General features: G+C 48.1%; 1 protein-coding gene across 5 annotated transcripts in view; it reads left to right on the top strand.

Moving 5' to 3' along the window:
• The window catches only part of LOC140492052 (rho GTPase-activating protein 26-like), a 284,972-nt gene that overhangs the window by 86,593 nt on the left and 180,605 nt on the right, over positions 1 to 17,774 (top strand). For all 5 annotated transcript variants that reach the window (XM_072590711.1, XM_072590714.1, XM_072590712.1 and 2 more), the window contains exons 4-5: positions 2,548 to 2,619; positions 3,551 to 3,652. In XM_072590711.1, coding sequence (XP_072446812.1) covers positions 2,548 to 2,619; positions 3,551 to 3,652 — 174 coding nt within the window. The remainder of the gene's footprint in view (positions 1 to 2,547; positions 2,620 to 3,550; positions 3,653 to 17,774) is intronic.

Here is a 17,774-nt window from a genome sequence, read left to right as displayed (position 1 = left end):
TAAGATTTTATTTGGGAAATATAGAATGTGCTTTTGGAATGTTCAGTATTCTGTGGAATTGTAAAGAGATTCGGGAGCAAAACAACTCCTGAATTGCTGGTGTAATTGAGCCCCCTCCTGGTTTGTACAGTAAATACATGCTTAAAACTTCAACATTTTAATATAATTGAATTACATTTTACTAAAATACAAAAGTTAAATTCTGTATGACTTTGGAAATATTTTTGTATGTTTGCTTTATCTTCACAAGCCATATGTTAACTGTTGTAAATGTATCCTTTTCTTTCAATCAACCTTGTAAAATGTATTATGACGCACTTGTGTTTCTATCATGTCTTAAGGTGAGACTTGAAACTAAAGTTTTGGGCCCAGAAATAGAACCACTATCACTATGCTGCAAGACATTTTTCCCTTATCCTTTATTTCATTACACACAATTAGCACAATACGGTCTCAAAGCCTATCATCAGGGAGTAGAGGGTCCGAATTGGTTAGATTAGCTGTCTGTTATATAACCTGTCTAATTTGACTTGCCTTTGACTTCAGTATCAGCAAACAAAATTGTTGAAGGAAAAGTCTCTTGTGCAACAAGTGCATTTAATTCATTTTACGTTGTTTAAGATTTCGCAAAGAAGCGAAGCAATCTTGTATTTAGAGATGGCATTTAAGTAATTGTGGTTTACATTAATGCATTTGTCCCTTTTTGCAATACTGAAGGGTTCATGTTTTGAAATACCGCAAGGGGAAGGTTGACCACCACCTCTCGGTACAGATAGAGATAGGTGATAATTGTGGACTTTCCCAGTGTTCATTCACTGTCTAAGAAAAAAAACATTTGTAATATTCTTCTACCCAAAAGCTGTAAGTGGGTATGAAGTGAGACAATTAATCAAGATTAATATTTGAATGCACACTAATATCTAAGAATAGACAATTGTATCTATGGTTACTTTCTAAATGCATGTAGCAAAGCTCGTGGCCAATACTGTAGGAATGATGGACAGTGTTTCCATTGCTATGGTAATCTAGCTAAGAATGGGCAAGGGCAGCAAGTCAAGGGATATCAAGAGTTTGATAAAGAAAATGAAGGAAGCATATGCCAGGTAATAAAAATATGAGAGGCATAGAATTGCATTTAAAAACAGGGGAGGTTCTTGATAAGGGTAAAGAGTGTAGGGGGGTGTTTAACAAGGAAATTAGGAAGGCAAAGAGGCAAAATATTAAATTTATCTTCCAGGACCCCAGCAGTCTCGTTCTTTGCCTCCCATAGCAGCCAGAGATATACCTCAAGACCCTTGGGACTTAATCACCTTGATGCCTGCTAAAAGATTTCACATTTTCTCATTATTAATCTTAATATGTTTAGTACCTCACTACCTTAAGTGCAATGCCTTTCTCCTCTGTGAATACAAATGAGAACTACTCATTTAAGACTTTATTCATATCCACTGGCTTCACACACCTGTTTCTTTGGTCTCTGATAGGTCCTGCTCTTTCCATGGTAATTCTCTTGTTCTTAATTTACTTATAAAAAGCTTTGGAGTTTTTGCTGATCCTGTCTGCCAAAGATTACTTTTATACAAAAATATGAGAGGCATAGGCAGTAGATAGGGAGAATCTTTTCTCCATGGCAGACATATCTAAAACCAGAGGGCATACGTTTATGGTATGGCCGCCCGAGTGGGTATTGGAGGCAGGTACACTCAACATTTAAGAAGCATCTGGGTGTGTACTTAAAATGCCAGGATGTAGTAGGCTATGTATCAAGTGTAGTTAAATAGGATTAATATAATTTGATGTCTGTTGGTCAGCATAGACATGATAAACTGAAGGACCTTTCTCTATGCTGTATGACTCCATGACACTCTGAATGTAAGTGGTAAAAAGTAACTATATTTTCACAATTATGAATAAGACCATTGAATTGATAAGATAGCAGGTAAAAGGGAGATGTCGAGTCACAGTGATGCACTTCACATGGTTAATAAAAATATTAAAGGGACACTGTACAAGTGATATAGCTTTGCTTATTGGTAAGGACATATAATGTAAATGCAATGATAGTAAAAGCATCAACTCTAAATTGTCATTCTTTGTTTTGAAGAGAGATCTTTGTGGACTTGCACCAAGTGGACCTGCAATCACATCCTTGAGTAAAATCTGTATTAACTGTACCAAGGCTACAAAGTGGCTATTTTAAAATCACCAGAGCAGATATTTATCTTAACTGTGACTTACAGAAACAAAATGTTAGCTAGTCTATGAAAATTTAAATGAGGATATAGCTAACATTTGAATTTGAGGTGTTTTTATGACCTGAAACTTTGTTTTTGGTTGCTCTCAGAAATCATTCTTTGGATCATTGGAACTTTATTGAAGCTTGACATCAGAAACATATGCGAGTGTGAAATTAATTGTACCTGGATCAGGCAGATTTATTACAGGAAAGGAACTCCTGCTAAATACCAGAGTCATGCGTATCCACGTTCAGTCAACTTACACTGTTTATGAAGTTACACTTTTAACATTGCTTTGTTTTCATGTCAGATTGAGAATGCTGGTGATGTTTTAATCAGTCCATTGGAAAGATTTCGGAAGGAGCAGATTGGAGCTGCAAAGGTAATCTGCACCACTTGTACCCTACCCCCTTATTTTGTCATATGAAATAAATTATTTTATTTGGTTGTACGAACAAGGAAGATAGTTGATGCCTGTTAATAATTGTGACATGGAGGTCTGCTTCTGAGACACAGAATCTGACCAGCTGCTCAGCTTTGTTGTTTTCAGTTCAAGTTGGTTGATAGGTCGTGAGGCTTTGCCAATTTCTTATCAATGTTTCTGGTGAGAAGACGAACTCATGCAAAGAAAAAATTTCCAAGTCAGTTTAAACTGCACTTTCAAACAGTTTGCTTAGCTTTTGTTCCACCCCCCCCCCCCCCCCCCCCCCACCACCATTTGTTGGAATACTTCTGCAGGCATTATTTTGCTTGATCACACCCTTGTCCACACCTTTTAATTCCATAGTTGTACTTCTGTATATCTCATACCTGCCATCCCTCCTTGTACAGCCTTGATCACTGCTTCCTCAAGGTAAAAGAATGCAGATGCACTTAATCTAGTATTAGATATTGACAAGGTCTCTTTTAATGATCAGTTCATTATGCTTTATATAATTTAAAAGCTCTGTAAACAAAGATGTTTCTCTGGATCTCTATATTAAATCTTAGTTATGATCAACAGCAAAAACAGAAGTTACTGGAAAAGCTCAGCAGGTCTGGCAGCATCTGTGAAGAGAAATCAAGGTTAACTTTTTGGATCCAGTGACCCTTCCTCAGAACTGATCGTTATATCTTGTTCTAGTTTGCACTGGATATAATTTATTTTCTGTGCCATGAGCATCCATTCATAGTTTAAACTGTTCTATCAAATCCCCTTATGCTGTCCTCTTTTAGTGAAAAAAGAATGAACTGAATGTTCTTGCTTGGCCACCTGCAGGTAATTTATCGGTAAATTGAGATGATTCATTCACCACGACTTTTCTTCTGTGCAGGAAGCAAAGAAAAAATACGATAAGGAAACAGAAAAGTATTGCAATGTGCTAGAAAAACATTTAAATTTGTCATCAAAGAAAAAAGATTCTCATCTTCAAGAGGTAATTATTTGACCCCTGCATTTTACTGAATTTGAGAAACTGATTTTGAATCCAGAACCTTGTCATAGTTTTGAATTTCATTAACCTGGTTTAATACTGGAATTGACTATCTTTATATCCATTTTTAAAATCTGAAATGAGAATATGAATCTCGCAACATTATTGGCCAATTCAGTATTTGGTAGGACAGTCCCAATGTAAAAGAACAGTTCATGATTAACAAGTTTTAGTGCACATGACCAAACATGTATATATCATGCACAAGTGTGCCATTGGCCAATGCAGATTACCTGTAGATCCCAAAGTAAATGCATTTATTTTAAGATTTAGGTATTTCTTTGAATATAATTTCATAATTTTAAAGGTCTTAAGCATATGCCCTCAAAGTCTACACTTCTCCAGAACAAAAAGCTGTAGTTTCCAAAACTTGTCCTGAAATGGAGGGTTTTTGAAATGGATGTAAATTGTGACCCTACCCTGGGACTTTTTCATTTCCTCAATACCTACCACCATAAGAGGTTTTAACCATGGGCACATTATTTGAAATTCAACGAAGCCAAAGCTTTATACAAGCTAAGATTGTATTTTTAGTTTTATGTTTAATCATAACGATATGCATATCCATCAACTAATTCAAATTTGGAAGAACCCCTTGAACACACACTCTCTATCTCGATCTCGCTCTCGCGCTCTCTCTCGATCGATCGATCTATCTATCTCTCGATCTATCTATCTATCTCTCGATCTATCTATCTATCTCTCGATCACTCTCGATCACTCTCGATCACTCTCGATCACTCTCGATCACTCTCGATCACTCTCGATCACTCTCGATCTCGATCGATCTCGATCGATCTCGATCGATCTCGATCGATCTCTCGATCTCTCGCGATCACTCGATCGGTCTCGGTCTATCACTCGATCTCTCGATCGGTCTCTCGATCACTCGGTCTATCTCTCGATCACTCGATCACTCAGTCTATCTCTCGATCACTCGATCACTTTCTCGATCACTTTCTCGATCACTCTCTCGATCACTCTCTCGGTCTATCTCTTGGTCTATCTATCGGTCTCTCGGTCTATCTCTCGATCACTCTCTCGGTCTCTCGATCGGTCTCTCGATCTCTCGATCACTCGATCACCCAGTCTATCTCTCGATCACTCGATCACTCAGTCTATCTCTCGATCTCTCAATCGGTCTTTCGATCGGTCTCTCGGTCTCTCGATCACTCGGTCTCTCGATCACTCGGTCTCTCGATCACTCTCTCGATCACTCTCTCGATCACTCTCTCGATCACTCTCTCGATCACTCTCTCGATCACTCTCTCGATCACTCTCTCGATCACTCTCTCGGTCCATCTCTCGGTCTCTCGATCTCTCGGTCTATCTCTCGATCTCTCGGTCTATCTCTCGGTCTCTCGATCTCTCGGTCTATCTCTCGATCACTCGATCACTCAGTCTATCTCTCGATCACTCGATCACTCAGTCTATCTCTCGATCACCCGATCTCTCGATCGGTCTCTCGATCACTCGATCACTCAGTCTATCTCTCGGTCTCTCGATCACTCTCTCGATCACTCTCTCGATCACTCTCTCGATCACTCTCTCGATCACTCTCTCGATCTCTCGGTCTATCTCTCGATCACTCGATCACTCGATCACTCTCTCGGTCTATCTCTCGATCACTCGATCACTCTCTCGATCTCTCGGTCTATCTCTCGATCACTCGATCACTCGATCACTCTCTCGGTCTATCTCTCGATCACTCGATCTCTCGATCACTCTCTCTCGGTCTATCTCTCGATCTCTCGGTCTATCTCTTGATCACTCGATCACTCTCTCGGTCTATCTCTCGATCACTCGATCACTCTCTCGGTCTATCTCTCGATCACTCGATCACTCTCTCGGTCTATCTCTCGATCACTCTCTCGATCTCTCGGTCTATCTCTCGATCTCTCGATCGGTCTCTCGATCTCTCGATCACTCGATCACTCTCTCGGTCTATCTCTCGATCTCTCGATCGGTCTCTCGATCTCTCGATCACTCGATCACTCTCTCGGTCTATCTCTCGATCTCTCGATCACTCTCTCGGTCTATCTCTCGATCACTCGATCGGTCTCTCGATCTCTCGATCACTCTCTCGATCTCTCGGTCTATCTCTCGATCACTTGATCACTCGATCACTCTCTCGATCGGTCTCTCGATCTCTCGATCACTCTCTCGATCTCTCGGTCTATCTCTCGATCACTCGATCACTCGATCACTCTCGGTCTATCTCTCGATCACTCGATCACTCTCTCGGTCTATCTCTCGATCACTCGATCGGTCTCTCGATCTCTCGATCGATCTCTTGATCTCTCGATCACTCTCTCGATCACTCTCTCGGTCTATCTCTCGGTCTCTCGGTCTCTCTCTCGGTCTCTCGATCTCTCGGTCTCTCGATCACTCGATCACTCTCTCGGTCTCTCGATCACTCTCTCGGTCTCTCGATCACTCTCTCGGTCTCTCGATCACTCTCTCGGTCTCTCGATCACTCTCTCGGTCTCTCGATCACTCTCTCGATCTCTCTCTCGATCTCTCTCTCGATCACTCTCTCGATCACTCTCTCGATCACTCTCTCGATCACTCTCTCGATCACTCTCTCGATCACTCTCTCGATCGGTCTCTCGATCACTCTCTCGATCGGTCTCTCGATCACTCTCTCGATCGGTCTCTCGATCACTCTCTCGATCGGTCTCTCGATCACTCTCTCGATCACTCTCTCGATCACTCTCTCGATCGGTCTCTCGATCACACTCTCGGTCTCTCGATCACACTCTCGGTCTCTCGATCACACTCTCGGTCTCTCGATCACACTCTCGGTCTCTCGATCACACTCTCGGTCTCTCGATCACACTCTCGGTCTCTCTCTCTCGGTCTCTCTCTCTCGGTCTCTCTCTCTCGGTCTCTCTCTCTCGGTCTCTCTCTCTCGCTCTATCTCTCGATTACTCGATCACTCGATCACTCGATCACTCGATCACTCGATCACTCGATCACTCGATCACTCGATCACTCGATCGGTCTCTCGATCACTCGATCGGTCTCTCGATCACTCGATCGGTCTCTCGATCACTCGATCGGTCTCTCGATCACTCGATCGGTCTCTCGATCACTCGATCGGTCTCTCGATCACTCGATCGGTCTCTCGATCACTCGATCGGTCTCTCGATCACTCGATCGGTCTCTCGATCTCTCGATCGGTCTCTCGATCTCTCGATCTCTCAGTCTATCTCTCGATCACTCGATCGGTCTCTCGATCTCTCGATCACTCGATCGGTCTCTCGATCTCTCGATCACTCGATCGGTCCCTCGATCTCTCGATCACTCGATCGGTCTCTCGATCTCTCGATCGGTCTCTCGATCTCTTGATCTCTCGGTCTCTTGATCACTCTCTCGATCGGTCTCTCGATCGGTCTCTCGATCTCTCGATCTCTCGGTCTATCTCTCGATCACTCGATCACTCTCTCGATCTCTCGATCGGTCTCGATCTCTCACTCTCTCGATCTCTCGATCGGTCTCTCGATCTCTCGATCTCTCGATCACACTCTCGGTCTCTCGATCACACTCTCGGTCTCTCGATCACACTCTCGGTCTCTCGATCACACTCTCGGTCTCTCGATCACACTCTCGGTCTCTCGATCACACTCTCGGTCTCTCGATCACACTCTCGGTCTCTCGATCACACTCTCGGTCTCTCGATCACACTCTCGGTCTCTCGATCACACTCTCGGTCTCTCGATCACACTCTCGGTCTCTCGATCACACTCTCGGTCTCTCGATCACACTCTCGGTCTCTCGTTCTCGTGATCTCTCGATCACTCTCTCGATCACTCTCTCGATCACTCTCTCGATCACTCTCTCGGTCTATCTCTCGGTCTATCTCTCGGTCTATCTCTCGGTCTATCTCTCGGTCTATCTCTCGGTCTATCTCTCGGTCTATCTCTCGGTCTATCTCTCGGTCTATCTCTCGGTCTATCTCTCGGTCTATCTCTCGGTCTATCTCTCGGTCTATCTCTCGGTCTATCTCTCGGTCTATCTCTCGGTCTATCTCTCGGTCTATCTCTCGGTCTATCTCTCGGTCTATCTCTCGGTCTATCTCTCGGTCTATCTCTCGGTCTATCTCTCGGTCTATCTCTCGGTCTATCTCTCGGTCTATCTCTCGGTCTATCTCTCGGTCTATCTCTCGGTCTATCTCTCGGTCTATCTCTCGGTCTATCTCTCGGTCTATCTCTCGGTCTATCTCTCGGTCTATCTCTCGGTCTATCTCTCGGTCTATCTCTCGGTCTATCTCTCGGTCTATCTCTCGGTCTATCTCTCGGTCTATCTCTCGGTCTATCTCTCGGTCTATCTCTCGGTCTATCTCTCGGTCTCTCGGTCTATCTCTCGGTCTCTCGGTCTCTCGGTCTCTCTCTCTCGGTCTCTCGATCACTCTCTCGGTCTATCTCTCGATCACTCGATCGGTCTCTCGATCACTCGATCGGTCTCTCGATCACTCGATCGGTCTCTCGATCACTCGATCGGTCTCTCGATCACTCGATCGGTCTCTCGATCACTCGATCGGTCTCTCGATCACTCGATCGGTCTCTCGATCACTCGATCACTCGATCGGTCTCTCGATCACTCGATCACTCGGTCTCTCGATCACTCGATCGGTCTCTCGATCACTCGATCGGTCTCTCGATCACTCGATCGGTCTCTCGATCACTCGATCGGTCTCTCGATCTCTCGATCACTCGATCGGTCTCTCGATCACTCGATCGGTCTCTCGATCTCTCGATCGGTCTCTCGATCTCTCGATCACTCGATCGGTCTCTCGATCTCTCGATCACTCGATCGGTCTCTCGATCTCTCGATCACTCGATCGGTCTCTCGATCTCTCGATCACTCGATCGGTCTCTCGATCTCTCGATCTCTCGATCTCTCGGTCTATCTCTCGATCACTCGATCACTCGATCACTCTCTCGATCTCTCGATCGGTCTCGATCTCTCACTCTCTCGATCACTCTCTCGATCACTCGATCGGTCTCTCGATCACTCGATCGGTCTCTCGATCTCTCGATCGGTCTCTCGATCTCTCGATCGGTCTCTCGATCTCTCGATCGGTCTCTCGATCTCTCGATCTCTCGATCACTCTCTCGATCACTCTCTCGATCACTCTCTCGATCACTCTCTCGATCACTCTCTCGATCACTCTCTCGATCGGTCTCTCGATCGGTCTCTCGATCACTCTCTCGATCACTCTCTCGATCGGTCTCTCGATCGGTCTCTCGATCTCTCGGTCTATCTCTCGATCACTCGATCACTCTCTCGATCTCTCTCTCTCGATCTCTCTCTCGATCTCTCTCTCTCGATCTCTCTCTCTCTCGATCTCTCTCTCGATCACTCTATCTCTCGATCACTCGATCACTCAGTCTATCTCTCGGTCTCTCGATCACTCTCTCGATCACTCTCTCGATCACTCTCTCGATCACTCTCTCGATCACTCTCTCGATCACTCTCTCGATCACTCTCTCGATCACTCTCTCGATCACTCTCTCGATCACTCTCTCGATCACTCTCTCGATCACTCTCTCGATCACTCTCTCGATCACTCTCTCGATCACTCTCTCGATCACTCTCTCGATCACTCTCTCGATCACTCTCTCGATCACTCTCTCGATCACTCTCTCGATCACTCTCTCGATCACTCTCTCGATCTCTCGGTCTATCTCTCGATCTATCTCTCGATCACTCGATCACTCTCTCGATCTCTCGGTCTATCTCTCGATCACTCGATCACTCGATCACTCTCTCGGTCTATCTCTCGATCACTCGATCTCTCGATCACTCTCTCGATCTCTCGGTCTATCTCTCGATCTCTCGGTCTATCTCTTGATCACTCGATCACTCTCTCGGTCTATCTCTCGATCTCTCGATCGGTCTCTCGATCTCTCGATCACTCTCTCGATCTCTCGGTCTATCTCTCGATCACTCGATCACTCTCTCGGTCTATCTCTCGATCACTCTCTCGATCTCTCGGTCTATCTCTCGATCTCTCGGTCTATCTCTCGATCACTCGATCGGTCTCTCGATCTCTCGATCACTCTCTCGATCTCTCGGTCTATCTCTCGATCACTCGATCACTCGATCACTCTCTCGATCGGTCTCTCGATCTCTCGATCACTCTCTCGATCTCTCGGTCTATCTCTCGATCACTCGATCACTCGATCACTCTCGGTCTATCTCTCGATCACTCGATCACTCTCTCGGTCTATCTCTCGATCACTCGATCGGTCTCTCGATCTCTCGATCGATCTCTTGATCTCTCGATCACTCTCTCGGTCTATCTCTCGGTCTCTCGGTCTCTCTCTCGGTCTCTCTCTCTCGGTCTCTCGATCTCTCGGTCTCTCGATCACTCTCTCGGTCTCTCGGTCTCTCGATCACTCTCTCGGTCTCTCGATCACTCTCTCGGTCTCTCGATCTCTCTCTCGATCTCTCTCTCGATCTCTCTCTCGATCTCTCTCTCGATCACTCTCTCGATCACTCTCTCGATCACTCTCTCGATCACTCTCTCGATCACTCTCTCGATCACTCTCTCGATCACTCTCTCGATCACTCTCTCGATCACTCTCTCGATCACTCTCTCGATCACTCTCTCGATCACTCTCTCGATCACTCTCTCGATCACACTCTCGGTCTCTCGATCACACTCTCGGTCTCTCGATCACACTCTCGGTCTCTCGATCACACTCTCGGTCTCTCGATCACACTCTCGGTCTCTCGATCACACTCTCGGTCTCTCGATCACACTCTCGGTCTCTCGATCACACTCTCGGTCTCTCGATCACACTCTCGGTCTCTCGATCACACTCTCGGTCTCTCGATCACTCTCTCGGTCTCTCTCTCTCGGTCTCTCTCTCTCGGTCTCTCTCTCTCGGTCTCTCTCTCTCGGTCTCTCTCTCTCGCTCTATCTCTCGATCACTCGATCACTCGATCACTCGATCACTCGATCACTCGATCACTCGATCGGTCTCTCGATCACTCGATCGGTCTCTCGATCACTCGATCGGTCTCTCGATCACTCGATCGGTCTCTCGATCACTCGATCGGTCTCTCGATCACTCGATCGGTCTCTCGATCACTCGATCGGTCTCTCGATCACTCGATCACTCGATCGGTCTCTCGATCTCTCGATCGGTCTCTCGATCTCTCGATCTCTCAGTCTATCTCTCGATCACTCGATCGGTCTCTCGATCTCTCGATCACTCGATCGGTCTCTCGATCTCTCGATCACTCGATCGGTCTCTCGATCTCTCGATCGGTCTCTCGATCTCTTGATCTCTCGGTCTCTTGATCACTCTCTCGATCGGTCTCTCGATCGGTCTCGATCGGTCTCTCGATCTCTCGATCGGTCTCTCGATCTCTCGATCTCTCGATCACACTCTCGGTCTCTCGATCACACTCTCGGTCTCTCGATCACACTCTCGGTCTCTCGATCACACTCTCGGTCTCTCGATCACACTCTCGGTCTCTCGATCTCGTGATCTCTCGATCACTCTCTCGATCACTCTCTCGATCACTCTCTCGATCACTCTCTCGATCACTCTCTCGGTCTATCTCTCGGTCTATCTCTCTCGGTCTATCTCTCGGTCTATCTCTCGGTCTCTCGGTCTCTCTCTCTCGGTCTCTCTCTCTCGGTCTCTCTCTCTCGGTCTCTCTCTCTCGGTCTCTCTCTCTCGGTCTCTCTCTCTCGGTCTCTCTCTCTCGCTCTCTCTCTCTCGGTCTCTCTCTCTCGGTCTCTCTCTCTCGCTCTCTCGATCACTCTCTCGGTCTATCTCTCGATCACTCGATCGGTCTCTCGATCTCTCGATCACTCGATCGGTCTCTCGATCACTCGATCGGTCTCTCGATCTCTCGATCACTCGATCGGTCTCTCGATCACTCGATCGGTCTCTCGATCACTCGATCGGTCTCTCGATCACTCGATCGGTCTCTCGATCACTCGATCGGTCTCTCGATCACTCGATCGGTCTCTCGATCACTCGATCGGTCTCTCGATCACTCGATCACTCGATCGGTCTCTCGATCACTCGATCACTCGATCGGTCTCTCGATCACTCGATCACTCGATCGGTCTCTCGATCACTCGGTCTCTCGATCACTCGATCGGTCTCTCGATCACTCGATCGGTCTCTCGATCACTCGATCGGTCTCTCGATCACTCGATCGGTCTCTCGATCACTCGATCGGTCTCTCGATCACTCGATCGGTCTCTCGATCACTCGATCGGTCTCTCGATCTCTCGATCACTCGATCGGTCTCTCGATCAATCGATCGGTCTCTCGATCTCTCGATCTCTCGATCACTCGATCGGTCTCTCGATCTCTCGATCACTCGATCGGTCTCTCGATCTCTCGATCACTCGATCGGTCTCTCGATCTCTCGATCACTCGATCGGTCTCTCGATCTCTCGATCTCTCGGTCTATCTCTCGATCACTCGATCACTCGATCAGTCTCGATCTCTCACTCTCTCGATCACTCTCTCGATCACTCTCTCGATCGGTCTCTCGGTCTCTCGATCTCTCGATCTCTCGGTCTATCTCTCGATCACTCGATCGGTCTCTCGATCACTCGATCGGTCTCTCGATCACTCGATCGGTCTCTCGATCTCTCGATCGGTCTCTCGATCTCTCGATCGGTCTCTCGATCTCTCGATCGGTCTCTCGATCTCTCGATCGGTCTCTCGATCTCTCGATCTCTCTCTCGATCGGTCTCTCGATCGGTCTCTCGATCACTCTCTCGATCACTCTCTCGATCGGTCTCTCGATCTCTCGGTCTATCTCTCGATCACTCGATCACTCTCTCGATCGGTCTCTCGATCTCTCGATCACTCTCTCGATCTCTCGATTGGTCTCTCGATCTCTCTCTCTCGATCTCTCTCTCGATCTCTCTCTCTCGATCTCTCTCTCTCTCGATCTCTCTCTCGATCACTCTATCTCTCGATCACTCGATCACTCAGTCTATCTCTCGGTCTCTCGATCACTCTCTCGATCACTCTCTCGATCACTCTCTCGATCACTCTCTCGATCACTCTCTCGATCACTCTCTCGATCACTCTCTCGATCACTCTCTCGATCACTCTCTCGATCTCTCGGTCTATCTCTCGATCACTCGATCACTCGATCACTCTCTCGGTCTATCTCTCGATCACTCGATCACTCTCTCGATCTCTCGGTCTATCTCTCGATCACTCGATCACTCTCTCGGTCTATCTCTCGATCACTCGATCTCTCGATCACTCTCTCGATCTCTCGGTCTATCTCTCGATCTCTCGGTCTATCTCTTGATCACTCGATCACTCTCTCGGTCTATCTCTCGATCACTCGATCGGTCTCTCGATCTCTCGATCACTCGATCACTCTCTCGGTCTATCTCTCGATCTCTCGATCGGTCTCTCGATCTCTCGATCACTCTCTCGATCTCTCGGTCTATCTCTCGATCACTCTCTCGATCTCTCGGTCTATCTCTCGATCACTCGATCGGTCTCTCGATCTCTCGATCACTCTCTCGATCTCTCGGTCTATCTCTCGATCACTCGATCACTCGATCACTCTCTCGATCGGTCTCTCGATCTCTCGGTCTATCTCTCGATCACTCGATCACTCTCGGTCTATCTCTCGATCACTCGATCACTCTCTCGGTCTATCTCTCGATCACTCGATCGGTCTCTCGATCTCTCGATCGATCTCTTGATCTCTCGATCACTCTCTCGATCACTCTCTCGATCACTCTCTCGGTCTATCTCTCGGTCTCTCGGTCTCTCTCTCTCGGTCTCTCGATCTCTCGGTCTCTCGATCACTCTCTCGGTCTCTCGGTCTCTCGATCACTCTCTCGGTCTCTCGATCACTCTCTCGGTCTCTCGATCACTCTCTCGATCACTCTCTCGATCTCTCTCTCGATCTCTCTCTCGATCACTCTCTCGATCACTCTCTCGATCACTCTCTCGATCACTCTCTCGATCACTCTCTCGATCGGTCTCTCGATCACACTCTCGGTCTCTCGATCACACTCTCGGTCTCTCGATCACACTCTCGGTCTCTCGATCACACTCTCGGTCTCTCGATCACACTCTCGGTCTCTCGATCACACTCTCGGTCTCTCGATCACACTCTCGGTCTCTCGATCACACTCTCGGTCTCTCGATCACACTCTCGGTCTCTCGATCACTCTCTCGGTCTCTCGATCACTCTCTCGGTCTCTCTCTCTCGGTCTCTCTCTCTCGGTCTCTCTCTCTCGGTCTCTCTCTCTCGGTCTCTCTCTCTCGCTCTATCACTCGATCACTCGATCACTCGATCTCTCGATCACTCGATCTCTCGATCACTCGATCGGTCTCTCGATCACTCGATCACTCGATCGGTCTCTCGATCTCTCAGTCTATCTCTCGATCACTCGATCGGTCTCTCGATCACTCGATCACTCGATCGGTCTCTCGATCTCTCGATCACTCGATCGGTCTCTCGATCTCTCGATCGGTCTCTCGATCTCTTGATCACTCTCTCGATCGGTCTCTCGATCGGTCTCTCGATCTCTCGGTCTATCACTCGATCACTCTCTCGGTCTCTCGATCGGTCTCTCGATCGGTCTCTCGATCTCTCGATCTCTCGATCACACTCTCGGTCTCTCGATCACACTCTCGGTCTCTCGATCACACTCTCGGTCTCTCGATCACACTCTCGGTCTCTCGATCACACTCTCGGTCTCTCGATCTCGTGATCTCTCGATCACTCTCTCGATCACTCTCTCGATCACTCTCTCGATCACTCTCTCGGTCTATCTCTCGGTCTATCTCTCGGTCTATCTCTCGGTCTATCTCTCGGTCTATCTCTCGGTCTATCTCTCGGTCTATCTCTCGGTCTATCTCTCGGTCTATCTCTCGGTCTATCTCTCGGTCTATCTCTCGGTCTATCTCTCGGTCTATCTCTCGGTCTATCTCTCGGTCTATCTCTCGGTCTATCTCTCGGTCTATCTCTCGGTCTATCTCTCGGTCTATCTCTCGGTCTATCTCTCGGTCTATCTCTCGGTCTATCTCTCGGTCTATCTCTCGGTCTATCTCTCGGTCTATCTCTCGGTCTATCTCTCGGTCTATCTCTCGGTCTATCTCTCGGTCTATCTCTCGGTCTATCTCTCGGTCTATCTCTCGGTCTATCTCTCGGTCTATCTCTCGGTCTATCTCTCGGTCTATCTCTCGGTCTATCTCTCGGTCTATCTCTCGGTCTCTCGGTCTCTCGGTCTCTCGGTCTCTCTCTCTCGGTCTCTCTCTCTCGGTCTCTCTCTCTCGGGCTCTCTCGATCACTCTCTCGGTCTATCTCTCGATCACTCGATCACTCGATCGGTCTCTCGATCACTCGATCACTCGATCGGTCTCTCGATCACTCGGTCTCTCGATCACTCGATCGGTCTCTCGATCACTCGATCGGTCTCTCGATCACTCGATCGGTCTCTCGATCACTCGATCGGTCTCTCGATCACTCGATCGGTCTCTCGATCACTCGATCGGTCTCTCGATCACTCGATCGGTCTCTCGATCACTCGATCGGTCTCTCGATCACTCGATCGGTCTCTCGATCACTCGATCGGTCTCTCGATCTCTCGATCACTCGATCGGTCTCTCGATCACTCGATCGGTCTCTCGATCTCTCGATCGGTCTCTCGATCACTCGATCACTCGATCACTCTCTCGATCGGTCTCGATCTCTCACTCTCTCGATCACTCTCTCGATCGGTCTCTCGGTCTCTCGATCTCTCGGTCTATCTCTCGATCACTCGATCGGTCTCTCGATCACTCGATCGGTCTCTCGATCTCTCGATCGGTCTCTCGATCTCTCGATCGGTCTCTCGATCTCTCGATCGGTCTCTCGATCTCTCGATCGGTCTCTCGATCTCTCGATCGGTCTCTCGATCTCTCGATCACTCTCTCGATCACTCTCTCGATCACTCTCTCGATCACTCTCTCGATCACTCTCTCGATCACTCTCTCGATCACTCTCTCGATCACTCTCTCGATCACTCTCTCGATCACTCTCTCGATCTCTCGATCGGTCTCGATCTCTCACTCTCTCGATCACTCTCTCGATCACTCTCTCGATCGGTCTCTCGGTCTATCTCTCGATCACTCGATCGGTCTCTCGATCTCTCGATCGGTCTCTCGATCTCTCGATCGGTCTCTCGATCTCTCGATCGGTCTCTCGATCTCTCGATCTCTCGATCACTCTCTCGATCTCTCGATCACTCTCTCGATCACTCTCTCGATCACTCTCTCGATCACTCTCTCGATCGGTCTCTCGATCACTCTCTCGATCACTCTCTCGATCGGTCTCTCGATCGGTCTCTCGATCTCTCGGTCTATCTCTCGATCACTCGATCACTCTCTCGATCGGTCTCTCGATCTCTCGATCACTCTCTCGATCTCTCGATTGGTCTCTCGATCTCTCTCTCTCGATCTCTCTCTCGATCTCTCTCTCTCTCGATCTCTCTCTCGATCACTCTATCTCTCGATCACTCTATCTCTCGATCACTCTATCTCTCGATCACTCTATCTCTCGATCACTCTATCTCTCGATCACTCTATCTCTCGATCACTCTATCTCTCGATCACTCTATCTCTCGATCACTCTATCTCTCGATCACTCTATCTCTCGATCACTCTATCTCTCGATCACTCTATCTCTCGATCACTCTATCTCTCGATCACTCTATCTCTCGATCACTCTATCTCTCGATCACTCTATCTCTCGATCACTCTATCTCTCGATCACTCTATCTCTCGATCACTCTATCTCTCGATCACTCTATCTCTCGATCACTCTATCTCTCGATCACTCTATCTCTCGATCACTCTATCTCTCGATCACTCTATCTCTCGATCACTCTATCTCTCGATCACTCTATCTATCTCTCGATCACTCGATCGGTCTCTCGGTCTCGATCACTCTCTCTCGGTCACACTCTCGGTCTCTCGATCACTCTCTCGATCGCTCTCTCTCGGTCACTCTCTCGGTCACTCTCTCTCGGTCTCTCGATCACTCTCTCTCGGTCTCTCGATCGGTCTCTCTCGGTCTCTCGATCGATCTCTCTCGGTCTCTCGATCGATCTCTCTCGGTCTCTCGATCGATCTCTCTCGGTCTCTCGATCGATCTCTCTCGATCGATCTCTCTCGATCGATCTCTCTCGATCGATCTCTCTCGATCGATCTCTCTCGATCGATCTCTCTCGATCGATCTCTCTCGATCGATCTCTCTCGATCGATCTCTCTCGATCGATCTCTCGGTCTCTCTCTCTCGATCTCTCGATCTCGATCTCTCGATCTCGATCACTCTCTCTCTCTCTCTCGATCTCTCGATCTCGATCTCTCGATCTCGATCACTCTCTCTCTCTCTCGATCTCTCTCTCTCGATCTCTCTCTCTCGATCTCTCTCTCTCGATCTCTCTCTCTCGATCTCTCTCTCTCGATCTCTCTCTCTCGATCTCGATCTCTCGATCTCTCTCTCTCGATCTCGATCTCTCGATCTCTCTCTCTCGATCTCGATCTCTCGATCTCGATCTCTCGATCTCTCGATCTCGATCACTCTCTCTCTCTCGATCTCGATCTCTCGATCTCGATCTCTCGATCTCGATCTCTCGATCTCGATCTCTCGATCTCGATCTCTCGATCTCGATCTCTCGATCTCGATCTCTCGATCTCGATCTCTCGATCTCGATCTCTCGATCTCGATCTCTCGATCTCTCGATCTCGATCTCTCGATCTCGATCTCGATCTCTCGATCTCGATCTCTCGATCTCGATCTCTCGATCTCTCGATCTCGATCTCTCGATCTCGATCACTCTCTCTCTCTCTCGATCTCTCTCTCTCGATCTCTCTCTCTCGATCTCTCTCTCTCGATCTCTCTCTCTCGATCTCTCTCTCGCGATCTCTCTCTCGCGATCTCTCTCTCGATCGCTCTCGCGATCACTCGATCGCTCGCTCGGTCTCTCGATCGCTCTCGCGATCACTCGATCGCTCGCTCGGTCTCTCGATCGCTCGCTCGGTCTCTCGATCGATCGCTC

Source organism: Chiloscyllium punctatum, chromosome 20, assembly GCF_047496795.1.
Source record: "Chiloscyllium punctatum isolate Juve2018m chromosome 20, sChiPun1.3, whole genome shotgun sequence".
Lineage (NCBI taxonomy): Eukaryota > Metazoa > Chordata > Chondrichthyes > Orectolobiformes > Hemiscylliidae > Chiloscyllium > Chiloscyllium punctatum.
This window is presented reverse-complemented; position numbering and strand designations above follow the sequence as displayed.